Below are 12221 nucleotides of genomic sequence, written 5' to 3'. Positions count from 1 at the left end.
ATGCTGTTTTATATTACCTTCATTTTTTGTTTTTAGCCATATCGAAATAAATGTGATGCTTTATAATAAAAAATAAAAATTATGGTTGCTGGATTTTTCCAATATTCGTTCAGTGTTTCCAGCCCAGGAGCCAGAGAGAGAAGAGGGAAGAGGAGAGAGAAGAGGAGAGAGAGAGAAGAGGAGAGAGAGAGAGAGAGAAGGGGAGAAAGAGAGAAGAGGAGAGAGAGAGAAGAGGAGAGAGAGAAGAGGAGGAGAGAGAGAGAGAAGAGGAGAGAGAGAGAAGAGGAGAGAGAGAGAAGAGGAGAGAGAGAGAGAGAGAGAGAGAGAGAGAAGAGGAGAGAGAGAGAGAGAAGAGGAGAGAGAGAGAAGAGGAGAGAAGAGGAGAGAGAGAGAGAAGAGGAGAGAGAGAGAGAGAGAGAGAGAGAGAAGAGGAGAGAGAGAGAGGCGGGGAGGAGAGAGAGAAAGGAGAGAGAGAAAAAGAGGAGAGAAAGGAAAGAGGAAAGAAGAGAGAAGAGAAGAGGAGAGAAGAGAGAAGAGAAGAAAGAGGAGAGAAGAGGGAGGAGAGAGAGGAGATAGAGAAGAAAGAAGAGAGAGGAGAGAAGAGAGGAGGAAATCATGTGATGGCAGATTGAATCAACAAGTACAGCGAAATCCTAACATAGCGCAGATTGTCAATCTCAACCTGCAGAATTACAAACACAGGGGACACCTGTCATCCTAGAGGAGCCACGCAGCGAGAAGTCGCAGGGGAGCGGACTCCGGAGCTTGTCATCATAGATTTAATATCCGTTTGGAGACTATGTTTTATCTGAAGTGCGGCAGAATTTGAGAGTAAAACATACACGACTGCAATAATTGAGCCAATGTCTAACGAAATCGGCCAGAAGGTCATGCAGCAGAATCAGCTGTCAGGTTCCTTATAATGTGGCAAAATAGCATTGGAAGCCTCAGTATCTTACATTACATACTGCAATCTCCAGCTCATCATGTAATGGCCCAATGTGGAAATAAAAGCCATTCCATCAATTTAACTCAATGATACCAGCCAAGATGTATTATGAGCAGCAGCTGAGGTGTGTATTGTGAAGTTCTGCAGCAGTTGATATATTATGAGGGTCTGCAGCAGCTGATGTGTGGTATTGTGAAGTTCTGCAGCAGTTAATAAGTATATTATGAGGGTCTGCAGCAGCTGAGGTGTGTATTGTGAAGTTCTGCAGCAGTTGCTATGGATATTATGAGGGTCTGCAGCAGCTGATGTGTGTATTGTGAAGTTCTGCAGCAGTTGATATATTATGAGGGTCTGCAGCAGCTGATGTGTGTATTGTGAAGTTCTGCAGCAGTTAATAAGTATATTATGAGGGTCTGCAGCAGCTGAGGTGTGTATTGTGAAGTTCTGCAGCAGTTGCTATGGATATTATGAGGGTCTGCAGCAGCTGATGTGTGTATTGTGAAGTTCTGCAGCAGTTGATATATTATGAGGGTCTGCAGCAGCTGAGGTGTGTATTGTGAAATTCTGCAGCAGTTGATATGGATATTATGAGGGTCTGCAGCAGCTGAGGTGTGCATTATAAGGGTCTGAAATAGTGATGAGCGAACGTGCTCGAATAACATCTTATCTGAGCACGCTCGAGTATTATCCGAGTACCTTGAGCATGCTCGTATATTTTGTTAGAGCGCCTGTGCCTCCTAGATTTGCGATTGTTAGACAGCCTCAACACACGTGGGGATTGCCTGGTTGTTAGGGAATCCCCACATGTTGAGGCTAACAGCCACAAATCATACAGGCGCAGGGACTCGTACATATTATATGAGCACTCCCAGATGCTCGGATAACCCCGGAGCATCCTCAGATAAGTCACTCTGTATGACTTGTATAGAGCGAGGCCTCACCCACTAGACCGGCTCAGGCCAGGAGTATACATAAGGCACACATACCCGCCAGTCCCGGCTCGGAAACCGGTGATACCTCATAGCGCACCGTGCATGTGCGGTCTGAAGTTACACAGAGTGATTGTAACTTATCAATTTAGACCGGACAACCCCTTTAAGTGATGCTTTCTTGAAGAGGAAAAAGTGAAGGTCAGAGGACTTTGGGTCAAGTTTATTGGGGAACATAGCTTTTCTCCAAAATGAAGGACACCTGTGCAATCTAGAGGTAGCTACTGTATAGGAACACTAGTATGTTGGTGTACGTGCTGAAATTAGTGATAATTATCTACATCTCCCTTGTCGGCTTCTAGAAGGTCCATCGGGTATAATTCTTTTTACCGTTATCAGAGCTTAGTTTTTATGATAAGAAAAACTCCAATTAGCCTCCATGGACAGGTAGTAATAACATTCCGGCAGTCTGAAAGTTACATGAGAAAAGAAGCAGAACATGTCTGTACAAAAACACCACAATCGACATTTGCTACAGTGGTTGTCCTATACTCTTATGCTGATGATCCGTCCTTAAGATAGATGTTTAATATAAAATTGGTGGGTGTCTGACACCACCAGCATTCAGCCATTATCCCCTCCAGCCCAGGCTGCATGTAACTGTGTCCACACTGCATAGAATAGGAGATGATCTGCAATAACGAGCAGCGGTCAGTAAGCAATGTACGTGGCTGTGCTGTTCTGCTCCGCACAGCTTACATCCGGCCTCCAAAGGTGATAACAGCTGATCGGTATGGTGTCGGTGTTGGTCCCCCTCCAATCGGATATTAATGCCCTATACGATCATGTCTCACTTAAAGGGGTTATCCAGAACAAAGTACTTTTTAATTAATAGATCTAGAAATACGAAGAATACCACATCTCCTGGCCATGTTAGGATGGGGTGAGGGGTGAAGAGAAGTAATTTATGATAAATGTTTACAGATGAAACAGCAAAGGCTCAAAGCTGCTGCACTCTGAGAAAACACATTTCCCTGCCTGTTTTATCACAGGACTGAGTGTGTATTGCATCAGTCTTGTGATCCCATCATAAATCAGTTCAGAGACATATGAGCTCTGGCAGCTGTGATCTTATATGTCACTGACCTTATTTATAATTATCTCAGAGGGTTGGAGACATGGCAAAAGCACTCGTTCCTGTGATAAAACAAACAGAGAAATTTGTTACTACAGAAAGCAGTAGCTGTGAGCCCTAACGGTTTTATCTGTATGCGCATCGTAAGTGACTTTTTGCTTATATACTGTTGCTCGTATTTTTTTTTCTACTGTCGAAAAATCCTTTAGGCTGTGTGCCCACGTTGCAGAATTGCCGCAGAAATTTCCGTGGCAATTCTCCAACTCCTTGCCGTGGGTATAATGCATGAGGAATTGGCATGCGTATTCCCGCTAAACACTAGCGTTTTGCAATCATAATTAGCTTGCAGGATGCTAGCGTTCTCCAAGCGATCTTGCAGCATCACTTGGAAAACTGATTGTCAGGTTGGTCACAATTGTCAAACATAGTGTTTGACAAGTGTGACGAACTTTTTTACTATTGATGCTGCCTATGCAGCATCGTGACAATCGTGATATTCTCACCTTCCTGTGGCCCCCGCAGCCTTCTTGATCCTCGCGATGCTCCCCGCAGCTCCCGTTCCTAGTGACGCCTCACAACAATGGCCTCAGATGACGTAGCATCACGTGAGACCGCTACGTCATCACAGGTCATTGTCGCAAGGCATTACTGGGAACGGGAGCTCCCGGGAGCATCGCTAAGGCCTGGACTGGATTCGGGGACCACGGGAAGGTGAGTATATAACAATTTTTTATTTTAATTCTTTTTTTTAACATGAATATGGTACCCAGGGCCTGTAGGAGAGTCTCCTCTCCTCCACACCCGGGTACCATCCGCACATGATCCGCTTAATTTGCGAATGGTGGGCATAGCCTAATGCGAGAAGTAAGCGGATCAATGAATTCCTATGTGTGCGGAATTGCCGCGATTCCGCACAAAGAATGAGCATGCTGTGTATGCTTCCGCGATGCAATTCCGCGGCGGAAAAATACGCAGCATTAGCACAGCATTGCGGAATCCCAGTGAATTGAATGGGCTGTGGAGTATATTCGTTTTCGCCGCGATTTTGTGGTGAAACAATGTGGTAAAAACGCATTCAATCTGCAACATGTACATAGCCTTAGTGCCCTTAAGCCTTCCGGCCACACCAAGGGTGCACCAAGCATAGTAGATAAAACTTCAATTTTGCAGAATGGAGGCAGCAATTAGATCACTAAAGGTGAGACTTTTCAGAGGCGCAACATCTAGACAGGCTGACATGTAAGGTGTGGAGGAGGAATCCCCATGTAAAAGGTAGATATCCCTACAAATGAACTAGAATATTCAGTAACAAGTGATAAAACTGAGGCAATAATCACAGATAGAAGATGTGATGAATTCTGGCAGTATACAATTTACTACCATGTTTTCCTAGGACTGCGGAGAGTAGTTATGTAGTGATTTCTTTAATTTATAGAAGTACCAGAGATTTGCATAGAATGCTATAATAGCTAATTGAGCTTAGATTAAATGTTCCTATATAATTAGGTCCTCTCATCCAAAGCTAAATTACTCACAGGCAAATTGTTGGCAGAGAGAAAGTCTAAGTCCCGGCTGCCCAGATTATAGAAAATTAGAATCATTAGTCACGGTTTTCCTTAGAAATATGTAAATGTCCTCTTTAAAAAAAATTTGTGCTCAATGGTGCCTAGCTATGGAACACATGTGCGCCCGAGTAAGAGACATTAACTGACGAAGCCTCGGAGGCTGACGTACCGGTCATTTTAGATGGTTGTTTGTGTACGTGAGGAATTAGGCTATGTGCACACGTTGCGGATTTGCCTCTGGAATTTTTTGTGCTGATTCTGCATATCTTGGCAGAAAACGCAGGTGCATTTTTGATGTGTTTTTGGATGCGTTTTTGAAAGCTAAATAAAGATGTATTATTGAGCAAAAAAAAAAAACTTGTGATGTCATTTCTTGTCCAACCTTCTCTTTTACATTTGTCCAACCCACACTCCATTACAGATAGATAGAAAGATAGATAGATAGAAATATAGATTAGATAGAAAGATAGATAGATAGATAGAAATATAGATTACATAGAAATATAGATAAGATAGATAGAAATACAGACAGATTCATAGCCTAGAGAAGGGCTTCTCGTTTAAAGATTTTCTGTATTTTCATGACTATGAAAATTGTAAATTCACACTGAAAGCATCAAAACTATGAATTAATGCATGTGGAATTATATACTTAACAAAAAAGTGTGAAACAACTGAAACTATGTCTTATATTCTAGCTTCTTCAAAGTAGCCACCTTTGCTTTGATGACTGCTTTGCACACTCTTGGCATTCTCTTAATGAGCTTCAAGAGGTAGTCACCGGGAATGGTCTTCCAACAATCTTGAAGCAGTTTCCAGAGATCCTTAGCACTTGTTGACCCTTTTGCCTTCACTCTGCGGTCCAGCTCACCCCAAACCATCTCGATTGGGTTCAGGTCTGGTGATTGTGGAGGCCAGGTCATCTGGCGAAGCACCCCATCACTCTCCTTCTTGGTCAAATAGCCCTTACACAGCCTGGAGGTGTGTTTGGGGTCATTGTCCTGTTGAAGAATAAATGATGGTCCAACTAAACGCAAACCGGCCGGAATAGCATGCCGCTTCGCAGTGGTTTCCTATCAACTATTTTACCGTGAAGGCCTGCTGCACAAAGTCTCCTCTTAATAGCTGTAGAGATGTGTCTGCTGCTAGAACTCTGTGTGGTATTGACCTGGTCTCTAATCTGAGCTGCTGTTAACCTGCGATTTCTGAGGCTGGTGACTCGGATAAACTTATCCTCAGAAGCAGAGGTGACTCTCGGTCTTCCTTTCCTGGGGCGGTCCTCATGTGAGCCAGTTTCTTTGTAGCACTTGATGGTTTTTGCCACTGCACTTGGGGACAATTTCAAAGTTTTCCCAATTTTTCGGACTGACTGACCTTCATTTCTTAACGTACTGATGGCCCCTCATTTTTCTTTACTTAGCTGCTTTTCTTGCCATCAGCTGTGTATCCACCAGACTTCTGCACAACACAACTGATGGTCCCAACACCATTTATAAGGCAAGAAATCCCACTTATTAAACCTGACAGGGCACACCTGTGAAGTGAAAACCATTCCTGGTGACTACCTCTTGAAGCTCATCAAGAGAATGCCAAGAGTGTGCAAAGCAGTCATCAAAGCAAAAGGTGGCTACTTTGAAGAACCTAGATTACAAGACATATTTTCAGTTGTTTCACACTTTTTTTGTTAAGTATATAATTCCACATGTGTTAATTCATAGTTTTGATGCCTTCAGTGTGAATGTACAATTTTCATAGTCATGAAAATACAGAAATATCTTTAAATGAGGTGTGTCCAAACTTTTGGTCTGTGCTGTATATTTGTTGCTTAAAATACAATGGAACTCTGTGTGAATACTGATGGGATGATGGCATAACTTAGCTATGCTCCTATCCTGTGCATAGGACCTGGTGCGATACTGCGGCAGCTACATAATTGCACATGAACCTGAATACTTTTCATCTGGATTGCAACAAATGATGAGTTTTTACTAAATGCTACGTTACTAATTAAATTTAAAGGTTAATTTCTGCACAAGACTTTGTCACTGCTGCCAATGACTTTACCTTAATGTGGCCTCCTCCGATGGATGTCCTGTTATGACTTTGAAGAAGTATTTGTCTGGTAGGAGAGAGATGCAGTCGCCAGAATGCAGCCAACACCATTCATTTCTTTCCAAGGGCGCATACGTGCTTTTGCCACTGGCTCGATGAAAACAGGGATTCACGTGTGTCTGTTAGGACAGGACAGAAAGAGATCACAGGAGATTGAAGACACAGAGACTGGCTGAAGATATATTGAGGGCACAGAGAAGCAGGGAGGCGGTTTGGAGCCATCATCATCAGGACAGAATTCTCTCAAATCCATAATTGATCCCAAAACACTGAATGTAATTACAGCAAAAGTGAGGCTCGTGTTACACCATAGACGTTAATAGTGGAATCACGAAAGATTGGGTCTATCTATAGAGGCTTACAAGGGAAGACTCACGGAAAAATATAAAACTTTTAATGAATCTGATTAAAAATTATTAAAAGGACTAACAACAAGACAGACACAATATAGTTAGGAATTAACCTAGATCAACCCATAAAATATCTCACCTGCGTTCCTGCCTATCAGCAGAGGTTGCCAGCCTATATGTGCGTGGGACCACCTCTTTACGTTCAGGTTTCAGTCACATAAACCACATCTAGCGGTACACTTTATGTTAAGCAAAAAAAGCAATATTTGAACATTTCTCCAGTAACAGATCAACATATGTCCCAATATTACTTCTTGTCATTGCTGACCAAATGCAGCCTGCAATGCCATTCTTTGTGGTCCCCATCAATTTCTGACTCTTGTGTTCAGTACCTCTCAGACTATGGGCAGAGTTGCACTTATTTTATGGTCATCTTGACACCTTTTTTCTTTACTGCTAAGGAACCTCTTATCTACAGTACTGGAAGTTCCAGATTTGGAAAAACAACTTAAACTAAGGTCCATATGTCGAAATATACCTCGTATCACAAGAATACTTTGAATTCTATATGGCCCTTGCGAGTGGTACAATCACAAAATTTGGGACATGGACCTTATAAGGTTACGCACATTTGATCTAGATGTCAAGCAGGCGCTGGGCTTCTTAGACCTTTCCCGGCGCCTGCGCACTGCAGTACTTTGTGCTGCCCTTAACAGGGCAGACAAAGTACCCCTGCGCATGAGCCGCGACAGGAAGCAAGGAAGAGGATGTCATTGCATGAAGATGGGAGGCGCCGGACCCGGACCTGCGACGCCCATCAGACCGCACTGCAGCGGGACCGCCCCTGGGTGAGTATAATCCAACTTGTTTTTCTTATCTTTCAGATTACATCGGGGGTTTATCTACAGCATTCTGTAATGCTGTAGATAAACCCCTGATGCTGGTGGCCAAAGCTTATATACGAAAAAGTAGGTGACAGATTCCCTTTAAGGTATGGGCTTTGACTAGGCCACTCCAAAACATTTATACGTTTCCCCTTAACCCCTTAATGACCGCCAATACGTCTTTTAACTGACCTGAGATATAAGAGAATAGCCTCCCCATACAGATGACAATCCAGCATCTGTCGGTTGTACGCTATAGCTGACAACTTGCTGTACCAGCCACGATCAGTATTTGCACCATCTAAATCTGTTTAACCCCTTAGATGCTGCTGTCAATAGTGACTACATCATTATAAATGGTTAACAGAGTGTGGGGGCTTCTTCTTTATCCCAATTGGTGCCCTCAGATCATGATTTTGTTGTCCTGATGTTTGCGATGGCAATTCATGACCAAATAGTGGCCTTAGAGTCTGACGGCTGTAGTAATCTGTTTAGAAGCTAGAGACATTTAGGTGGTAAAAATACACATTTTCATTTCTGTCATACCACTTTGCATTAATAACTGTAAAGCACCTGAAGGGTTAATAAACTACCTGACAGCAGTTTTTGATATGTCAGGGGGTGCTGTTTTTAAAATGGTATCACGTTTGGGGGTTTCCCAATATATGGGACCCCTAAAGTCACTTCAAACATGGATAAGTCCCTAAAAAAATAAATTTTGTAAATTTCTTTGAAAAAATGAAAAATTGCTGCTACATTTTTAAACCTCCTTAAATGCTAACAAAATAAAATAACATTTTACAAATGGTGCTGATGTAAAGCAGACATGTGGGAAATGTTATTTATTAATGGTTTGCTGTTGTATGACTATCCGGATTAAAGGGATAATCATTCAAATTTAGAAAATTGCTAATTTTTTTACATTTTTCTCAATTTTTTGATATTTTTTATAAATAAACACAAAAAATGTTGAACAAAATTTACCATTATCATAAAGTATAATGTGTCACGAAAAAACAATCTCAAAATCACTGGGATTTGTTGAAGCGTTGCAGAGTTATTACCACATAAAGTGACACTGGTCAGATTTCAAAAATTTGGCTCGGTCACTAAGGGGTTAAACCACTTGAATGTTCATTTAGAAGTGTGCTTTGGGTCATTGTCTTGTTGGAAGGTGAACCTCTGTCCCAGTCTCAAATCACTGACAAACTGAAAGAGGTTTTTCTCAAGAATATCCCTGTATTTCATACCACCCATTTTCCCCTCATTCCGACCTTTTGGCTTGTACTTGCTGCCAAAAAACATCTCCACAGAATGGCAAACAGGCAATCCCCTCATGTGCTATGGCTTTCTAACTGCCACAAAACATGCAGCAGCAAGGACTTGAACATATTATCTGAGCACGCCCAAGATACTCCGATAACATAACACATTATCCGAGCACGTTCACTCATCACTAGAGGTAATAACTCTGGAACACTTCAATGGATCCCCCGGATTCTGAGAATGTTTTTTCATGACATACTGTACTTTCCTGATAGCGGTAAAATTTGTTCGATATGACTTGCGTTTATTTGTGGAAAAAATTGGAAATATGGTAAAAATGTTGAAAATTTCACAATTTTCAAACTTTTAATTTTTATGACCTCAAACCAGAATTATGACACAAAAAATAGTTAATAAATAACATTTACCATATGTCCACTTTATATCATCACAATTTTGAAACGTAATTTTTATTTTTGTTCGGAAGTTAGAAGGGTTAAAAGTTGAACAGCAATTTTTCATTTTTCCCACCACATCACATTTGAAGTGACTTTGACTAACTTTTTTCACAAAAATTTTACTTTAGACCCTTTTTTTTCACAAGGGTAACAGGAGAAAATGGACCCAAAAATGTGTTGTGCAATTTCTCCTGAGTATGCAGATACTCCATATGTGGGGTGAAGAGAAGGAGCAGAGTTTAACTTTTTAAGTGCAAAATTGTCTAGAATCGAGAGCCGATACCATGTCGCGTTTGGAGAGACCCCGATTTGCCTAAACAATGGACACTATCCACAAGTGACCCCATTTTGGAAAACAGACCCCACTCTCTCCAAGGAATTTATTTATATGTGCAGTGAACACCTTGAACCCACAGGTGCTTCACATAAATTTCTAACATTGAAAATGTTAAATTTAAGAAGAAAAATTTTTTTTTCCCACAAATGTGTTTTTAGCCCCCCCCTTTTTATTTTCACAAGGGTAACAGGAGTGTTCTTCAGAACACAGATACCCCATATGTATGTGGTAGAAAACTACTGTTTGGGCGCACAGAAAAGCTCGAAAGGGAAGGAGTGACATTTTGTAATGCTGATTTTTATGAAATGGTCTACGGGCGTCATGTCGTGTTTGGAGAGCCCCCGATTTGCCTAAACAGTGGACACTATCCACAAATGACCCCATTTTGGAAAACAGACCCTACTCTCTCCAAGGGATGTATTTATATGTGCAGTGAACACCTTGAACCCACAGGTGTTTCACATAAATTTCTAACATTGAGCCGTGAAAATGTAAGAAAAATTTTTTTTTTACCACAAATATGTTTTTAGCCCACCTTTTTTATTTTCACAAGGGTAACGGGAGTTTTCTTCAGAACACGGGTACCCCATATGTATGTGGTAGAAAACTACTGTTTGGGCGCACAGTAAAGCTCGAAAGGGAAGGAGTGACATTTTGTAATGCAGATTTTTATGAAATGGTCTACGGGCGTCATGTCGCGTTTGGAGAGCCCCTAATGTGCCTGAACAGTAGAAAACCCCCACAAGTGACCCTATATTGAAATTGATCTAGTGTTTTCCTGGTATATGAATTTAATAATGTGGTGGCATATGTAAATTGTGTAGAGTGCATCAGGTTGGCATATGCGAGTTACTTAGTGTACGTCAGTTTGACATACGTGAGTTCTGCAAGTCAGAAATTAATTTAGTAGTCCATGGATGTGTGGTACAGTTTGAAGCATTCTTTTACGCACAGGCCAGGTTTGTCAGGGCAGGTGTTGCATTGCCAAATGGTGTTATTGCGTATCCCTCTACGGTCACACAATTGGCACCTTATTTGCAACCTTCCTTTCTTTGAGGTTTGAGGGACCTCACCTGCGAAATGTTGGCCTGGCACGATACGAGAACCTTCAGTTCCAGAAGTACTGAGGCCCGCTCTTTCCTGACTGCCAAAAATTAGGGCTTTGATCACTACCTCCTGGAAATGAAGGTACGTACTGGTCTGACCTGCACAATGTGATGGCACGAAAGCGTTGTACATTGTCATCTGTAAAATGTACACGGCTAGCTTCTCGTACCACATCCTTGGCTTTTCTCATGGCACTGTACAGCTTGAGGACTTCTTCATCAGAGATCATTCTTGTTATACCCCAGTACACAGTTTGGTTTGGGGACCTGTGTAGAGGTACCTCGTACAGTGGTGGGGGTGCTGCCATCTCTATTTATGGTGGACAAGAAATGGACATCACTATTGTCCTTGACTACCAACTACTTTAGGCTCTGCTCTCATCCTTTCTGAGAAGCTGCCCAACTAGCGTCTTAGTTTTAGGAAGCCTTTCTTATTTTTGCGAACAATACAGTGGGATTTTGGTAAAAAGTTATCTAGAGGTAGAGGTAATAACATTAATCCAGCAATGGGTGCACCAAATCCCACACAATTTTCCCACTCGCTCGCAGGACAAGTGGAAGTCAGGGGGATGAATCGAGGTGTCCTTGCCTTCATAAAACCTAAACATATGAGTGTACCCTGAGGTACTCTCACACAGTTTGAAGAGCTTAATTCTGTACCTAGCCCTCTTACTGGGTATGTATTGTTGGAATTTCAGCTTCCCTTTGAAATGTATTAGAGACTCATTTACGCAGATGTACCTTTGGGGAGCGTACACCTCAGCAAACTTGAATGACCGGCCAAACTTTGAAAGGACAGTCAAAGTGCGGGTCACTTTTCGGGAGGACACTGTGCTTTATCATTGTAATGTAAAAATTTTAGGACTGCCTCATGGGTCATAGCCATTCGGAACACTGGAGTGTTGTATAAAACAACACTACAAAATTGCCGAAGATCTAGCTTCTTCACTAACCCCATGTGAAAACAAGACCCCAAAATGTCTTCATTTCTTCTACATGGGTCCAGTTAGCAAATTAAGTGGTGGTGCTTTGGGCCAAAAATTGTCTTGCCACCATAATGTTTACAAAATCCTCAGAAAAAAAGATTCTAAAAAAGTCTGTTTCTATAAGGCTGGTGGTGTTAATCTGGT

At 41.8% G+C, this 12221-nt stretch overlaps 1 protein-coding gene across 2 annotated transcripts in view; it reads right to left on the bottom strand.

Moving 5' to 3' along the window:
- APLF (aprataxin and PNKP like factor) overlaps positions 1-12221 on the bottom strand; it is a 189209-nt gene that overhangs the window by 138219 nt on the left and 38769 nt on the right. For both annotated transcript variants that reach the window (XM_069768740.1, XM_069768741.1), the window contains exon 3: positions 6643-6809. In XM_069768740.1, coding sequence (XP_069624841.1) covers positions 6643-6809 — 167 coding nt within the window. The remainder of the gene's footprint in view (positions 1-6642; positions 6810-12221) is intronic.

The sequence above is a fragment of the Ranitomeya imitator genome, chromosome 5 (genome assembly GCF_032444005.1).
Source record: "Ranitomeya imitator isolate aRanImi1 chromosome 5, aRanImi1.pri, whole genome shotgun sequence".
NCBI lineage: Eukaryota > Metazoa > Chordata > Amphibia > Anura > Dendrobatidae > Ranitomeya > Ranitomeya imitator.
This window is presented reverse-complemented; position numbering and strand designations above follow the sequence as displayed.